At 54.1% G+C, this 17,362-nt stretch overlaps 1 protein-coding gene across 11 annotated transcripts in view; it reads left to right on the top strand.

Annotated features, from left to right (window-relative positions):
- Positions 1 to 2,138: 2,138 nt before the first annotated feature.
- LRP8 (LDL receptor related protein 8) overlaps positions 2,139 to 17,362 on the top strand; it is a 72,973-nt gene continuing 57,749 nt past the window's right edge. For 3 of the 11 annotated variants that reach the window (XM_074334747.1, XM_074334744.1, XM_019742775.2), the window contains exons 1-2: positions 2,141 to 2,824; positions 3,585 to 3,704. In XM_074334747.1, the coding sequence (XP_074190848.1) occupies positions 2,719 to 2,824; positions 3,585 to 3,704 (226 nt within the window). In that variant the 5' untranslated portion in view covers positions 2,141 to 2,718. Of the gene's footprint in view, positions 2,825 to 3,584; positions 3,705 to 17,362 lie in introns of all 11 variants that reach the window. The other 8 variants (XM_074334748.1, XM_074334745.1, XM_074334742.1 and 5 more) reach the window with 7 other exon arrangements.

The raw sequence follows: 17,362 nt of genomic DNA, 5'->3' as shown, positions 1-17,362 counted from the left end.
TATAATCTTCACAATAACCCTGTGAGGTGAGTACTGTCATCATTCCCATTTTACAGATGAAGAAACTGAGCCACAGAGGTTAAGTGAGTTGCCCGAGGTCATATAACTAAGAAGGGAAGGAACAGAGTTAAACCCAGGCAGTCTGATCGAAAGCCCATGCTCTTAATCTCTCTACCTTACTTCTGTCCACACCATTATCTTAAAACTGAACTTCAGTCCACACCATTATTTTAAAACTAGAATGAACCTTGGAAATTCCCCAATTTTACAGCTGAGAAATTGAGGCTCAGAGATGGGAACTGACTTTCCTAAGACCACAGAGTGAAGGAGGACGGGCTGAGCTGGGGAGGTCAATCTGGTCTTTAGGAAGTGCTCTATACGCTCCATAGTCCCAGGTATCCTGTTGTTACAGTGGGCATATTGCTGGCACAGTGGGCATTATTGTGCATGGAATAGTATCCAGACTCCTTACTATGGTTTATAAAGCTCTCATATGATCAGGGCCTTGTTGAATCCCTCTGACCTTACCTGGTCACCAACTTCTCCTCTCACCAAGCTCCAGCCTACCTCAAGGCCTCTGCACTTCTCTTCCCTCTAACAGGAATGCTGTTCCACATGATCTTCATGTGGTTGGGCTCCTTTTACTCTGTTTGGGCTTCCATATAAAATACCATAGATCGAGTGGCTTATAAACAACAGAAAAATTTAATTCTTACAGTTCTGGAGGCTGAGAAGTCCAAGATCAAAGTACCCTCCGATTTGGTGTCTGGTGAGAGCCCATTTCCTGGTTCATAGATAGCCTTCTTCTCGCTGTGTTGTCATATTGTAGAAGGGGCCAGAGATCTCTCTGGGTTCTCTTATGAAGGCACTAATGCCATTCATGTCCTGATTGCCTCCCAAAGGCCCATCACTCCATATACCCTCACACTGAGGATTAGGTTTCAACATATGAATTTGGGAAGGACACAAACATTCAATCTATGACAGGCTCCTTCTTGCCATTCAATGAAATGTCACCACCTCAGAGAGGCCTTCCTTGATCACCTCTCCAAAATTACCTGCCATCGCTCTTACATTACACTCTTTTATTTTTTCCACAGCAGTTATGATGATCTGAAATTATCTTTTTTGTTCTCTTGCTTTTGTGTTTGTCTTTCCCAACTAAAATGTCAGCTGCAGGAGAGCAAGAGTGACCTCATCTATTTCTACACTGTATCCCCAGGCCTCAGACAATGCCTGGTATATAGTAGGTGCTCCCTAAGTTTTTGTTGAAAGCGTGCCTGCATTTCGTTGTCTGTCTGTTGACGGTTTGTCTCCTCACCAGTCAGGGACCTCACCTGGGCTGGTCCCATGTCTGATTTACCTTGGCACCTCTAGGTCCAGGACAGGTTGGCACAGAGCAGGGCTGAACTATGCTTGTTGGATGACTGAATGAACAAAGATAGAAGGCGTAATGGCAAGAGTACCTGCTGGGCTTTCCGTGGAGTGGCCACAGCCATTGCTAAGGGCCTGCCCTTTCTGGGAATAGGGCTCCAGAGGTTGCTGATGAAACAGACTCTGTCTTTTAACGGCCAATGCCCTCAAGCCTCATTGTCCAAAGAAGGTTGTGGGGGTTGGGCTTTGCTTACTAGCAGTGTGCTAAAATCTCATCCTGGGTCTGCGGTCTGCACCCTGCACCCCGGTATGGATGAGGTGGGGCTGTGACCTTCCAGAGGAGGGACCTTCTCATTCATACAGAGGCCAGCAGCAGTGGCAGACAGAGGCCCTGAGTGTGCATTCCCTATGGGCAGGGATGACACATCCTTTCTGTGGGCCCCACAGTCCCTGCCCTTCTCCATCACAGCAAGGACTACCATGTTGTCCCTGTGGGTCCTTCTGATTGTCTGCCCTCTGGCCGGCCCTCTGGAGAATGTCGAATAAGAATGAATGAATAAAGTCTGTGCACCAGGCCCTAGTCACCTGCCTCACATCCTCGGCCATGGTCACGTGAGCTTGTAACATGCACAGATGTACATGAGCACATTAACCAGCTACTCAGATGTGTAATCAGGGCTGGAGCAGGTGCGGGGTGCAGAGATCCAGTCCCTCTCCCCCACCTTCTCCCTGATCTCGCACATCGTGATATCCCAACTCCTGTGTATCATCACCTCAGTGCCATGTGCACACTACCTAGGCCTGTGCATCTAGGAACATCCTTTCCCCTCCGGCCCAAGTTCACTCCTAGGCATCCATCAGCCTTCCATCAGCCTGTCACCTACTCCAGGCAGCCTGTTCTGCTTCCCCTGGACTGTCTACCTCTGAGGGCAGGAACCTCGCTAGGCTCACCCCAGCGTCTGCAGCGCCCAGCACGCAGGCGGGCCCTGAGCATGGTCACCAAGAGCCTGGGGAGGGAGGAGTGGACCAAGGACATGAGGGAGGAGGGAGAGGTGGCAGCAGCGAGAGGAGCGTGGGGCGGAGGCGGTAGCGGGAGGGGGCGCGCGCGCCGGTGGCGGCAGCCCAGGGCCGGGGCCGCGCGCCCAGCCTGAGCCCGCCCCGCCGCCGAGCGTCACGGAACCTGCTTGAAATGCAGCCGAGGAGCCGGGGCGGGCGGCAGCGGCGGCGGCGGTGGCGGGGGCAGCGGCAGCCCCGGCGCCGCGGCAAGGACTCGGCGGGTTGAAGCGCGGCGGCGGCAGCGGCACGGGGTGCACGGGGCGCGGCGGCCGGAGCCCGGGGCCCGCCATGGGCCGCCCCGAGCGGGGCGTGCTCCGGCCGCTGGCGCTGCTGTTGCTGCTGCTGCGGCTCCAGCATCTTGCGGCGGCGGCAGATTCACTGCTTGGCGGCCAAGGTGCGTGCAGCTGGTCCCCGGCCCGGATCTGCGCTGCCGGAGCTGCCAACAAAGCGCGGCCCGGCGGACAGGGAGCGGGTTGCGCCAGGGCCCCCAGCCCCGGCCTGGCAGAGGCGCTAGTGGGGAATAGGCTCCTACAGACCGAGTTATCCCTTAATTTGTCCCTCGCCCCCCGCGGCTCCCTGTGCTTTGGACTGTGTTCCTGGGGGATGGGCGCAGTGGACGCTCCTCGGACCGGAACTTTGCAAGGAGGGTTGGTCATTGATGGTTTTGGGTGAGCTGATTCCAGTGGTTGGGGTTCATTTGACACGCGCGCTCCGCGGCGGCGGTGAGCGGAGCCAGATGACTTCTCCGCCTGACAATGCGTTTCCGGGGACCCCTGCGTACTGCTGAGAAAGAGGGGCTGCGTGCGAGAGGAGGATATGCCCGTTGCGCCCAGTGCGTGTGTCGCGGCGTGTTTGTGGGCTCTCTGTGTGCTGTCTGCGTAGGTCTCTGACTATGGGCCGAGTGTGTGGGTGAGTGTGTCAGAATGGGGGGTATGCCTAAGTCGTGTGAAACAGACTGTGTGCCTGGCCTCGTCGTGCCACGGCGCTGCCCGCCATCCCAGGAACCCTCCCGCCCTCCTTTAGGATCAAGGGCGCCCGAGGTCCCCGGGGCAGTTAGCTTCAGCATTGCCGCTTGCCTTCACCCCAGTAGACCCCTCCGGGAGGCCAGGACTGCATGGTCCGTGGGTCCGGCTCACTCCCCTCTCCCTGCGCAGGGCCGGTCAAGGAATGCGAAGAGGACCAGTTCCGGTGCCGGAACGGACGCTGCATCCCCTCCGTGTGGAGATGCGACGAGGATGATGACTGCTCCGACAACAGCGACGAGGACGAGTGCCGTGAGTGGCCAGCAGGATTGGGAGAGAACGGTGGGGGGCGCCTTGCTTAGCGCGCACGTGGCGGCAGCTGCAGCCGGGCCACCTGCGTGGACCTTACTGTCGCAGATCGAAGCCGGGAAGCCTCCCGGGCGCCGCCTTCCTCCGGGCTGAGTGGCTCAGAGCAATGCGGCTGGAGCTGGGCGGCAGGCGTGTCCTAATGGGGTCTTAGGCGGAGCCCGGGGCGATGTGGCCCTGGAGGAGGGCAAGCCACACCCGGTTGCTGGGCCGGAACTGTGAACCGGGAAGCGCCGGTCCCTGCGCAAGTCTAGCTTCCAGCGATACAGCTTTCCGGTACTCCCGCATCGGCTCCACCAAACGCGCGCGTGCCTCAAAGTTCCACGCAGCCTCAGGCCTCGCCGCGCTTCTTTTCCTTCTTGAATTTTTGTGAATGAATGGGCTCCCCGGGGCCCCTGATTGGCTGGGCCAGGACCACCCCATAAGCCCCCGTGGCCAGAGCGGCCAATCGTGGAGCGGGAGGGTGTGTAGTTTTCGGGCGCCGTGGGTGCAGGGGCCCTGCCCTGACCCCGCCCCGGCCACACCCCCGCGCACACCCTGGGGGTAGGAGGTGCAGGCGGGGCTTGGGCCCTGACGCCGGTTGCTTTTCTGCCTAGTCACGGTGAAGCCCTTGTTGTGCCACCCTGGTTAGCTGACTGCACTCTCCTGCCACCTCGGCTCGGGCATGAGTCATGGGGCAGATCAGAAAGAAGGGGGCCAGGAAGGGACCCGAGGGTCCCCAGGCCGCGCGTGAAGACCCCGGCTGTGTGCGGGTAGTGGGCCGTCTTTGCTGATTCTGGTGCTTGTACACCCGGGCGCCGACTGATTTGGAAGTTCCCTATTGGGGTGGAGCGGTTTCGGCTGTCTCTGGGACTGGAAGAAAATTAGGTGACTGTTGTCGTGGTGGAGTGTTTCCAGGAACAAAAAAACAGGTCTCTGGGAACATGGACGCCGGTGGTCATTCATTCTTCATTACTAGGCGCCTACTGTGTGCAGGCACTGGAGTACTTGGAGAACAGGGCCATCCCGATGGCCACGGAGGACAGGGTTTGCAGGAGGAGGACAACAGGTGGACAAACTCAAAGCTCCACACAGTGGCAGGCGTGGCCGCGTGGTAGAGAGAACACCTGGTTAGGCACCGTCTGTTGAGTCCTCGAGTTTTTGGTTTTTTTCTAGGTTTGCCAGTCAGCCTCCAGGTTTATTTTCTCAGACCAAACCCAGAGTTCGCTCCGTGACTGGGCCACATCTTCTCCTCCTACCTCAGTTTCCTTACCTAACCACTTAGGCTAATGATTCCTGCCTGCCCTGGTTTTGAGGACCAGTTCTAGTAATTGGGAGTCATGAGACTAACATGTGCTGACTGGTAGCGGGTGTGCCAAGCACTGTGGTAAGTGCTTACCTTACATAAACTCCTTTAATCTTCAGACTAGCCCTGTTTTACAGACTGAACAAACTGAGGCACTGACATATTAAGTTACTTGCCCCACAGCTATTGAGCTGCTAAGTAAGAGTTTGGATTTAAGCATCTGATTCCAAAGTTCTTAGCCTAATCACAACTCGGACCATTTCCCAGTGCTATTGAAATTATGAATATGGCCAAACGGGGGTAAAATATTGTAGTCAGTCTCATCCCTGGGAGTTGTTCTTCTGTGGTCCCTTTTACAGTGGGAGTGTTGAGGGTGAGGCAGGGAAAAAGAAACTGCATTTCTAGGCTGATTTCACTATCTCCCTGATTCTTTATAACATCAAGCTGTGAAGAGCAGAAGTTTTTCTTGTCATCCTGTTTGTAGATAAAGTCGCTGGTGGAGAAGTTGAGTGATTTGCCCAAGGTTACCCAGTGGAGAAGGACAGAACTGGGTCAAGATGTCCTTGGTCAGGATGTCCGCCTACCTCCCAGCTCAGGGGCATTATCTGCTGTGGTGCGGAATGTGGTACAGAAGGACCCAGGAGGGTGGTCCAGGAACTGGGAATGCATACTCTGAATGTTGGGCCTGTCATTTTTCATCTCCATGAGGTGCTCTGGGCAAGATGCAGGAGTAAAATAGAAGGTGGCTGTGTGACCCCAGATGGGATCAGGGGAACTCTGATGGCCAATCTGGGCTCCTGCTTTCCCTCTGAGATGGATAGGGTAGAGTCATAGCTAGAAAGTGAACAAAAGTAAATGACATTGTCGGCTTGGAGTGGAAGGGGTGGGGCCTGTGCTGTTAGTACCAAGTACTGGTTCCATACTGTTTAACATCTCTGAGCTTGTTTCCTTATCTGCCACATGGGGGTAGCTGTTCCTCCATAGGTTATACACGAAGAAAGTCTTCATACAGGGCTGGTGAAGAGAAGGGGATGGATGAGTGTTCACACCTCCAAGGTCTTTAGAAAAGGACCCCTAGGAGCCACAAAGAGAAATCTCAAAGAAAAGGGATGGGGGCTTTGGGTGGCTGCGTTGGGCCAGTTTGAAAATGATCTTTCCTCACCCGTTCTTTCCCCAACTTGGGAGTTCTCCCCATTCTGGGCTGTCTGCCCAAACTGTATCTTTGAACTATCCTCCCCTCAAGGTTGTTGGCTGCTCCCTGCGCAGCCTCTCTGCCTTATATCTAACCCCTTCTTTGGCACTTCAACCCTTCTACCCCATGAGAGAGTCTGAGCTGCCCCACCTTTGTACCTTTTGACCTGCAAAATGAGGATTGCAATTTCTAAGTGCAGTCTATGTGATGCAAAATGAGTTCAAGCTCCCAAATGGACCAGAAGGTACCCTGTGAATACTAAGAGCTGATGGAGGCTGGAGGGAGGGAGTATGTGTATTGAAGAAGCCCAGGAAGGCTTCCTGGAGGAAGAGCTAGCAAGGCCAGGCCTTGAAAGATGGTAACTAAGCCAGTCCCTCAGGGCTTACCATTTAAAAATAGGTGGTACCTAAATAAACAAACAAACAAATAAATAAAATAAAAATAGGTGGTACAATTCCCATATTATAGGAGAAAATGGGTTCAGGGAGGTGAAATGATTGCCCCAAAGTCACGCAGCTCCTCAGGGTTGGAGCCAGTACTCAGTCTAAGGCCTTCTAAATCCTAATTCTCATCCACAGTGGGCTGGACTTGGCCCTCTGGAGACATGGACAGAGCTGGTAGAATAGGGAAGGGAAAGGCTCATGGGGCTTCATTTCCAACTCAAAGGGCCTTCAAAGTGGAGGAAGGGACTGGAAGCCAGAGGGCCAGGCCCAAGGAAGCCAAGGGGTAGCCCAGCCAGGGGAAGTGGGGTGGGTCCCTGGCTGTGGACCTGGGGCACGTAGGCCAGCTGGCCCCCTGGCCTCAGTTTCCTGTTGCTTCCTAATGTCTGGGAACAGAGACAGGGGTTCTGGTCTCTGGCCAGCTCTTTGCTCCCAGAGTAACAACAGCAGTGAATACTTACTGAGTACTTGTGGATCAGGCGTTATGCTGAGATTCTATGTGTATCACCTCATGTTCTTCAATTCTATAAAATGGGCAACTCTATGAAGTACCTGCATTATCCCCATTTTACAAAGGTATATAGGGTTAAGTAAACAGCCCAAAGGTATATAATTTTTTTTTTTAAAGATTTTATTGGGGAAGGGGAACAGGACTTTATTGGGGAACAGTGTGTACTTCCAGGACTTTTTTACAAGTCAAGTTGTTGTCCTTTCAGTCTTAGTTGTGGAGGGCGCAGCTCAGCTCCAGGTCCAGTTGCCGTTGCTAGTTGCAAGGGCACAGCCCACCATCCCTTGCGGGAATCGAACCGGCAACCTTGTGATTGAGAGGATGAGCTCCAACCAACTGAGCCATCTGGGAGCTCAGCGGCAGCTCAGCTCAAGGTGCGGTGTTCAATCTTAGTTGCAGGGGGCACTGCCCACCATCCCTTGCAGGAGTCGAGGAATTGAGCTGGCAGCCTTGTGGTTGAGAGCCTACTGGCCCATGTGGGAATCTAACTGGTAGCCTTCGGAGTTAGGAGCACGGAGCACTAACCCGCCTGAGCCACCGGGCCGGCCCAAAAGGTATATAATTTTTAAGTGAAATTGCTGGGGTGTCAATGCAAGCACCCAACTATGGAACCTGTGCTATCTTAAGCGCTAGCTGGTGACCTCAGGCAAATCATTTCAGGCCTCTGTTTCCCCATCTTGAGATGACATCAAACCCCCCTCTCTCCCTCAAGCTCTGGGAGGAACGCTGTGTTTCTCTTTGTGGACGGGCTGGGGGGCCGGGTATACAGTGGACTGGTTTTGTGTTCAGATTCTTCTATCTTGTTTTGGCTTCTTTAGGCTGCTCTGTTCTGCCAGCCCTCATCACCCTCCATCCCAGGTTTAATAAAGAGCGACTGCAGCCACCTCTTCCAGGGCTGAGAGTTCATTAGCTGGGCAAGGCCAGGCTGCAGGAACATGGCCACTGGGAAGCAGCCTTGTAAATAATTAAAGTGCCGCCACAGCTGGCCTGTAGTGTGCTGCCTGGCCTTGGCCCCACGCTCATACCCTGACACCAGGTCCAGCTTCATTTCCTTGTTGGATGGAGTCAGCAGACAGACAGTGCTGCTCTTCTCTGAACCTCACTTTCCTCATCTGACCAGGCAACTCCACCATTCAGAGTCCTCCTGAGACTCTGTGATGGGTTCCTGTTGCCCACTCCCCTCTAGCACCTTCCTGCCTCTTCCTATGAGCCTATGACACCAAACTGTAGTCTCTATCTCGCTCTTGCTCTCCTACTGCTTCTCTCCTCCAGGTCTTTGTATGTGGCATTCTGTCTGCCTGGAATACTCTTTCTGCTCCTTCACCTGGCGATTTTCTTTTTGTCACCTTAGAAGATTCAGCTCAGGTGTCACCTCCTCCAGGAAGCTCTCCCTCCCTGCTACTCTCTCTCCCCAAGGATGAGATAGAGGAGTTCAGAAAGGGGACTTAGGGACCTATGTTGAAATCACAACTCAATGGGGCTGAAAACACCCGGTTTTCTATGCTCCTGGCACTTCTGGCTGAATGGCCTTAAAAATGTTAATAGTTTCTCCCTCCCAGGAATGGTATGAAGATTAAATGAAACAATGTTCCTGGTAAGCAGTAGGTGTTCAATGAATGGCAGTTAGTACAATAGTTCCTGGAGGGAGGATTTTCCTTCGGTTCTCTAGGTACCTAACTGCTGAGACCACCCCCTGCTTCCCAGATGTCTGAAGCCTCCAGAAGCTGGAGCTTGCCTCTGCCAGTGGATTGCCCACCCATAGAGGAGGATGCCCCAGGGCCATTCAGCCTTGGACCTGGAAGTGGAGAAAGGTGCCCAGGGAGGGGCTGAGGGAAGAAATGAGTCAAACAAGCCTGGTTATTCTGTGAATGGGTGGCCTGGGGCCCTGGGAGGAGCAGAAGATGGCTTCCCTCAGGCCATATGCTTGTCCTAAGGCTCATTTCTGTCCTGTCTGGCCTGTGCTCCTTTCTTAGGAAGGGGGGAAGCCCAACAACCCCCAGGCTCTGCCCAGCAGGCCCCAAGCTTCCTTCTCTTCTAGGGCCAGGTCTGTGCCTCCCTCAGCCCTGGCAGGCCCTGGGAGTGTTTGCTGAAGGCTCTCCCCTGGGCCTTTCTACCTGTCCTCCTAGGGCAGAATTCCCCTCTGTGAGCCCCTTGGCTTTCTCAGGCCTGCTAGGGATCCGGAATGCAGAAGGCCTCAGGGCTGATTGGCGTGTCCCCAATAGTCTGTAGGTGGCTGACTTGACAATTTTCCCTCCTTGGGGAAATGTCAGCAGCAGGTGAAGCCAGAGAGATGCCTCCAGGGACAGAGTGAGGAGAGGGAGAAGCAGAGAGTTGATGGAGCAGGAGTGCGAGGACTCCTTTGTGCCCCCTCAAGGGATGTAACCAAGTGGAAGCTCTCGTGGCCCCAGGGTGAGAAGTCATACCCCCAGGCCACCCCAGGACGCCAGTCCTGGGCCTATAGAAGGGTGTGGGGCTGTGTTCTGAGGCCCCAGTTCTAAGCAGCACACCTGCCCCAAAGATGCCCTACATCCAGATGTCTTTGAAGGCCTGGTGGAGATGCCACCTCCCCTGGGTGGCCTTCCCTGACCCCTTGTCTTCTAGCCTCCCAGTCCCTGAGCTCCCAAAACATGTCCCTATTTTTCCCTCAGTCTCAGATCCTTCTTCTCCACATTGTCTACTCTGCCAGCCTTGTGCTGGGCATTAGGGATTCCAAAATAATTCCCTCAAGGGAATTATTAACAGATACTGGCTACTTACCCCATGCCCAGCACATGTTGGGCACTGTGCATTCATTAGCTTTGCTCCTCACTACCCTGTGAGGATGTTTTCTATTCCCACTTTAAAGATGATGAAACTGAGGCTCAAAGAGGAGAAGTGACTTGGCCAGTGTAACGATTCTTAAGTGGTAGAGCCAGGGTTTGACCCAGGTCTGTCTGTTCTAGAGACAGGCTCTTCCTCTCTAAGCTCTGTCTGCCCTATTGGAGTCAGAGGCCTGGGGCTCAGAAAGTGTGAAGGTGCCGGCTTTTCAGAGCTCACCCTGCAAATCTGAGAGCTTTTCTAGTAGCTGCAGACTTCAGAAGGTGAAACCGAGAGACCGGCGGCGGGAAATCGGCTCCAGGTGTCAACAGAAATCCAGTCTTAGAACTAGGGTGTCTTCAGTTCCTGATTCAGAACAGTACTGTCCCATCTCTTACCCTCTGCAGCACCCTCTGTCACCCCGGCCTCTCTCTTCCTGGCTGGACCAGAGAACAAGGTGTTCTCAGGCTGAGGACCAGGCAAGGCTTCTGCATATAGAAAGGGCTTTGGGTTCCCACACAGGGGGGTCTCAGGCACATCCCCACCACTGGCTGGGCCCTGCCTGCCTGTCCCTGGATTGCTGGGAACTCATCTGAAATAGTAATGTTAATAGTACTAAGAGTTAATGAGCATGTTTGCTGTGAGGAGCTTTCTCATACAAGACCTCCTTCAGCCCAAAGCCTCTCTAGGGACTGCCAGTCTGGGAGTCCATGAGAGTGGTCATGGGGTCACCATCCTCTCCTGGTCGCTGGCTTTTATGCCAGTCACTCTGGAGACTATTTCAGTTTCTACCCCTCTCAGTCTGTTAGACCACAGTATGACCTTTTCCAGTTTGCGCCTCACAGCCATCCTGGGAGGCAGGTGGTTCAGAAGTTAATTATTATCCCATTTTCCTGATGAGGAAATCGAGGCTCAGGGAGGGCATGGGGCTTACCCAGGGCCACACAGCTAATTGTTGGTGATGCTGAAGCTGAGACTCATTTCAGTTGATTTTGTTTGTTTTTCCAATGGAAGTAATTTTTTTTTCTGATTCTATAAGAGTAATTTCGTGCTTGTAATAAATACTTTTAAAAAACAGACAATACAGGAAAGCCAAAGGAGAATGATAGCAGTCACTGTTGGTTATACCATTATGTAAGCAGCATATCCTCCCAGAGGTTTTTCTCTGTATGTCCGTTGGTGTGTGTGAACATGTTTTTGGTTGGATGTTTTTTGTTTTTTTCTTAAGCAAAAATGAGGATGTATTATACCAGTTGTTTTTTCCCTATACATATCTTTCCAGGTCAATAACAGTAGATTCATACCATTATTTGAAAGGGTTAGCTAGTGTGTGAATCATTCCAGTCTCAGTATACAGTCTCCTATTGACTGATGTGTGTGTGTTTGGTTCTGGGTTTTTCCTATTCCACATGGTGCTGGGATGAACATCCTTGTACTACATCTTTGCGCATATCCGAGTCTTTTCCTTAAACAAATTCTTGCAGAAGGGATTGCTAAATGTATGCATTTTCATGAGAAAGCCACATTGCACCTCTCTCTCTCTTTCTCTCTCTCCTCTCTCTCTCCTCTCTCTCTCTCTCTCTCTCTCTCTCTCTCCTCTCTCTCCTCTCTCTCTCTCTCTCTCTCTCTCTCTCTCTCTCTCTCTCTCTTTCAGACTGTTCCCCATCTTACAACACTACCACCTAATGCCCCATGGCCCTTCCCAGCCAGGTGGCAGCCCCTAGGACTTCTTTCTTCCTTGAGCACAAGGCCACCTTCTCCGGGCCCTCCAAGGCAGACAAAGTAACCAGATCTAGGCTGCACAAGGCAAAGCAGGAGAAAGGACAACTGTATTCTGGCCTTAAGGACTCCCTACCCCCACTGAAGGAAACAAAAGAGAACAAAACTGGTCTTTGCTGTTCTTAAGATATTTGTAGAATTCATCTCCTCCACAGTATTGTGATACTTGTTCTGTGTCTGCCCCTAACTTGTGTGCTCTGGGTGAGTGGCTCTCCCTCTCTGAACTTCATTTGCCCTTTACCCATTGGTCATTGCTCCATCTGCACTGCAACCAGCACTCTGAACGGATTCCTTTCTCCTTGGAACTGGGCTCAGGGCCAGTCCTGTCCTGGGGGTGGGAGACCTGTGGCCCTCAAGCTCCTTACTGCCTGGTGAGGGTTGGTGGGAGCGTGGCTGTCTTGGATTCTGGGCAGGCAGATGGAAGGTATCTGGACTTCTGAGGGTCCACTTCCAGAATCAGGCCTGAGGCTCAGGTTCCTAGGGCCACTTTCCCTTCTACCTTCTTCCTGTGCTCATGATTGTGTCGGATGCAGTGGAGTGATGGAGAAAAATGGAGGCAGGCCCTCCAGCCCTGTGACTTACTCGCTGGGGTACCCTGGTGTGGGCTTAGATTCTGAGCCTTAGCTCCTTGGTCTGTGAAACGGGATAATGAGCCCACCTCGCAGAGGTGTGCAGGCTGGCAAAGAGTGTTCTGCCCAGAGCTTGGCCCTTACAATAAACATCCCTGTTCCCCTGCCTGAGCCTGCGATCGCTGCACAGGGAACAGCCGACTCGAAGGGTCCAGCAGCAGCTTTCCTCCTCCTCCACCAAGGACACGACAAGAGGGCAGCTGCTGAAATAGCAGCAGGAGGGATGTAGGTCAGCTGGTCAGTTGGGAACATTTGGCTGCCTGGGAGAACAGCAGTTTCTCGGGTTGACAGGGACGGTAGGAATCATCGCATCCTGCTCCCGTCTGCATTGGGGGTCCCAGGGTGGCTGCTTCCCGGGTGGCCTTGGGCTGCTGGTTAAGCAGAGGAAGCCAAGCAGAACAGGTTAACCAGCCAGGTCTGGCACAGTTAGTTATCCATGAAGGGCCATGGTTTACCAATGGGTCCAAATTAACATCAGAGGGTTGGCAGCTGATGAGAGGCAGGAAGGCCCCAGCAGGCACAGGTTAAGCTGCTCGAGTAAATAGCTGGAGACGAAGGCTGGGCTTTCCTGGTGGCCTGAATCCAGGGACATTCAGGCTAGCCCTCCTCTCTCCCTCTCCACTTCCTGGACCCCGAGCTGCCATCTGCTGCCCCCATCACTCTCAGAGCCCTCTCTCAGCCACGTGCGTGTGCATGGGGTATATGGGCTCGACGAGGGGGTGCACCAGGAGGGAGGTGACAGTTATGGATACATGGAGGCTGCAGGGCCAAGGTGACGCTCTGCCTCTTCCCACACCGGCCAGGGCGGCATGGCTAAAGCGGCACAGCCAAGCCAAAGCCAAAGCCCCCCACTGACTGTTTGTAGCAGGGAATTATTTGTACCTGGAGGGATGCCAACCATCTCCGTTCCCAGCCTGCCCCCAGTCACAGCAGCCTCTCCCCACCGAGCCTCAGCCTGAGCCCACTGTCTAGCCCCCACCCATCCCCACCCAGAGGGCTAAGGTTGATATAAAGGCCATGGCCCAGAAGAGAGACCCACCTCTGTTCCACCTCTGCCCTTCTTGGGGGTCTCTGCCCCTGGGGAGTGGGGCATCTTAGCCTAATTCTCTGGGATTCTTTTGTTTTCCCTGAGAGCCAAGGTGTTCACAGGAGTCCATCCTGGCCAGGCCCCAGGTGTATGTGGGGTGTCTAAAGAGCTGCTCCTGTTCCCTGAGGCCGGGAGGCCGGGAGCAGGGAGCAGGGCTGTGAAATCCAAACCCTTACACAAGGGACGCATTCTAAACCGTGCATGTAGAGCCGGAACCGTTTATTAGCAGAACTTACATCCACTCAGGGTTTTCTGCCTGTTTATTTTTTTACTAAGACTGACCAGGCTGGTTTTTTAATACCTGTGAGCAGACTTTATATCAGCTGCATATCTGATGACACGCTCTTGTCTGCCACGCACGTTGTCCCTGCCCCACACCCAGGCCACAACTGCCTGCTTCTCAAGGGAGCAGAGGGAGAGCAGGGGCAAGCATGGCCCCTCAGTGTCAGCCAGATCTGGTTTTCCACTGCAGTCCTTCTGCATCCTTGTTGGGGGGCCTGGGGAAAGTCCCTTGAGCCTGAACCCCAAATTCCTGCTCTGTGCATGTGGGTAGTAAGTTATGTCTGGCCTATGTAAAGTACCTGAAACCTCACTGAGAGAGAGCCAGTCAGTTCTTCCTACAGCAGGAATTGGGCGATACCAATACACAGAGGTCTACAGCCACCCTGCTCCTGTGTGTGCCACCTCCTCTCCCAGACCCTCGTCCCTCTCCCCATGGATTCCTTGCCGAGTTCTCAACCACCTTAGTGATGTTGGTTAACTGAACTCCGCTGTCACTCCCCCACCACAGCTCTCAGCCCCACCAGGAACCAGGTAGCCTCCCCTTGCCACTGCCTTGCTGAGTGAACTGAGACAGTCTCTGCCCTTCTGGGGCCTCAGCCTCCCTACCTGTGCTGAGACGGAGTTAGGATCTAGGATCGGATCAAGAGTTTGAGTCACTTTGGGCAGCTTTTGAAATTTAGATTTCCTGGCCCAGTCCAGGCCTGATTCCAAACCTCTGCTTGCTGTGAGCCAGGTGGGAGCCATAGATGGGACTTTTCCCCCAGGTCCCCTGCCTCTGAAGGCTCCTACATGTATCACCTCACCCGTGAGACATTCCCCTGTGACACAGAGCCCTCTAACCAGGCTGCCAGGGGTCAAGACCATACTTCACTACTTCCTAGCTACTTCACCTCTCTGAGAACTTGCCTCGTCTTTAACCTGGAGCCGTCAGTAGCTAACCCTTGGGTGGCTGGAGGATTCTGTGAGTTCATCTCTGAAAAGCACTGAGTAGTGCCCGGCCACGATCAGTGCTCCAGTCAAGGTCAGCTAAGCTTGTTTGACCTTCTCTGAACTTTCATTTCCCATCTGTCCTTCAGGAATCCCCTCCCATGCCAGGCTGCTGCACTGCTAGGTAGAAAGGGAGGGGCTAGGGAGCCCCCACAAAGGCTCCTTTGTCCCCCCTTCTTCCCTGTGGCCCCAGGCCATAACTTATTGTCCTAGTTTAATTACGAAGAGTCCTTTCAAGGACCTCATTAGGAAATGAGCCCAGAGCCTCAGGGACCTCTGAGAAAGGTGGGGTGCAGGAGGAGGTTGCATTGTGTCTGACCCTGCCCAGCCGTTGGCCCTTTGCCCAACATGTGCCCAGAAAGATAAGCCCTGCCTCCCTGGTGGGGGTGGGGAAGTTGAGAGAGAAGACATTTCTGGTTCTGCCCCATCAGCCATCAGTTCTCGTTGTCCCCAGCCTGGCAGGCCTTGTGCAAGGCAGCCATGGCAGGCCTTGGCGAACGTGCGTTGAGTGACTGAACCAGTGAGCTGTGGCTCTTGGGGCTGGAATAACATCCTTATTTGGCCAAAGCAGCCTCCCCACCCGCATCCCAATGCAGGAATTCCCTCAGCAGCCCTGGGATGGGGGTGGGGGTTTCTAAATTCTGCTTGAATACCTCCAGGGACAGAGCTCACTGACCAGATAGCCTCTTCTGTCCCTGGACAACTTTTCTTGTTAGAAAATCTGTCTTTCTTTCAACCCCAGATCTGCCTCCCGTGACTCACTTGCCTTGCTCTGATCCCAGATCTGTTTCTGGGCCTCTGCTCACAGAGATTGCCCCCATTCACCCCAAGCCTGTTCAGCGTCCCTTCCAGACCTGTGACCGCTGACATGCTGTGTGGCCCTGGGTAAGGCCCGTATCCGTTCGGCTGGCCGCACACTTGTGCTCTATAAACACGGGCTGCCTCCTGCAATCTACCTCCCACAGAAGTCGGGGTGAAGACGGATATGCCAGAACTGTCCCGGTTTTTGAAGTGAAAGTCCTGTGTCAGATGGGATGTTAGGCAGTCTACCTGTACCCTGTAAACCTAGCCCCTGTCCCCCCAGGTCTGTAGCAGGGCTTCCCCCATTATGTTTGGGTTGTGCTGTCCCTTTAAAAAACGGATCGCTTTTTAAAAAAAAGTAAAAAGCTGATTTCCTCCTTATGAGAGAACTCAAGGAGAAATAAAGCCCCTTGGAAGGTCTGGAGGAGCCAGGGCTGAGCATCCCGGTTGGGGTGCTGATGTGGACAGGGCCAGGAGGCCTAGCCATTGTCCCTATCCTGCCTTTAAGACTGCTCTCTGAGCCTCAGTTTCCCCAGCACTGCCCCACTCACCTCACATTAATGCAGTGAGGGTCATGACCTTGATGGCCCTGCCTTGCATTCCTGCTGCCACTTATATCCTTCAAGGCATTTATTTTTCTGTCTGTCCTCGTACCATTCTGGCCTCTCCACTCCTAAGAGGAGGGCAGGCTGGATCTTCATTTCCACAATAAACAGGAAGAAGCTGGGGACACCAAACATTTACCTGCACAAGGCCCTGTGACTGCCTCCGGGCTCCTAGTAGCCCTTGGGAGGTGGGCCTGGCAGGATTTACTGCTTAGTTGTACAGATGGGGACACTGAACCCTCAATCCTGTAGGATTCCACCCCCTTAATAGACACGGATAAGGTGAGGGATGAAGACAGATGGGTGGCTGTGCTGCGGCGTTGGTGTGTGGAGGTTACAAGTGGGGGTCACTGGCTGGCTGGTCCTCTTTCCCTCCCCACTCCCACTTTGTCAGTGTCTTCATCAGTAGGAAAGATGCAGATTGACAGAGGGGAAAGGAAGACACAGAGAGGAGAGGGAAAGAGAGGACATGGGGTGGGCTGGGGGGAGAGCGCTGGAGAGGCTGGGGGAGGGGGAGGAGGAGGGGTCCAGCAGAGTCGCTACTTCCTCTTGTGGTTCTCACAGTCTGTCTGCACCGATTCCTGACAGATGGAGGGTAAGGGAGAGCTGGTGCCAAGAGGCTGTCACCGCAGGCGGGCAGAATTGGGGGGAGGGTGCTTTGTGGCCAGGGTTTGTATGGGGAGGGGGCAGCAGCTGGTGGTCTGGCTGCTGGGTCTCCTTGGAGTCTGCTCCCCGGGAACCATGGTGGGGGGGGACAATGATGCTGTGGGGCAGGAAAGTGGGCAAGGGGTGAACCCACCACCTGCCTGGGACTGGCTGTGCCCTTACAGAGAAACCACCCTCCCTCCTCCACACCCTGTTGCCAGCAGGGCCCTCCCTCCAAAGACAACTCCTCCCCTCACTGGGTATCAGAGTAGGCAGGGACTTTGGGGGCTGGCACTCATCTGTGGTCAAGGTGGACCAGGGCAGGGAGAGCCTGGGCACTAGGGGGCACTGGGAGGCCCTCAGGATCACAGAGCTATGGGGGGCTCAGAGCAGGGTGGGGCCTCGCCTCATGTCTGCAGGGCCAGAGCTCAGCCCCTCTTTGAGATGCCCCAGGTGTTTCCCGAGCCTCCTTCGTGGCAAAGTGCCTCTTCTTTTTCAGGCTCTGACACATTTACAGGGGGTGGGCAGGCCTGACCCAGGGTCTGTTTGGCACCTTCAGCATCTTTTG

Source organism: Rhinolophus sinicus, linkage group LG06 (assembly GCF_036562045.2).
Source record: "Rhinolophus sinicus isolate RSC01 linkage group LG06, ASM3656204v1, whole genome shotgun sequence".
Lineage (NCBI taxonomy): Eukaryota > Metazoa > Chordata > Mammalia > Chiroptera > Rhinolophidae > Rhinolophus > Rhinolophus sinicus.
The sequence above is the reverse complement of the archived record's forward strand: the minus strand, read 5'-3'. Positions and strand labels throughout refer to the sequence as shown.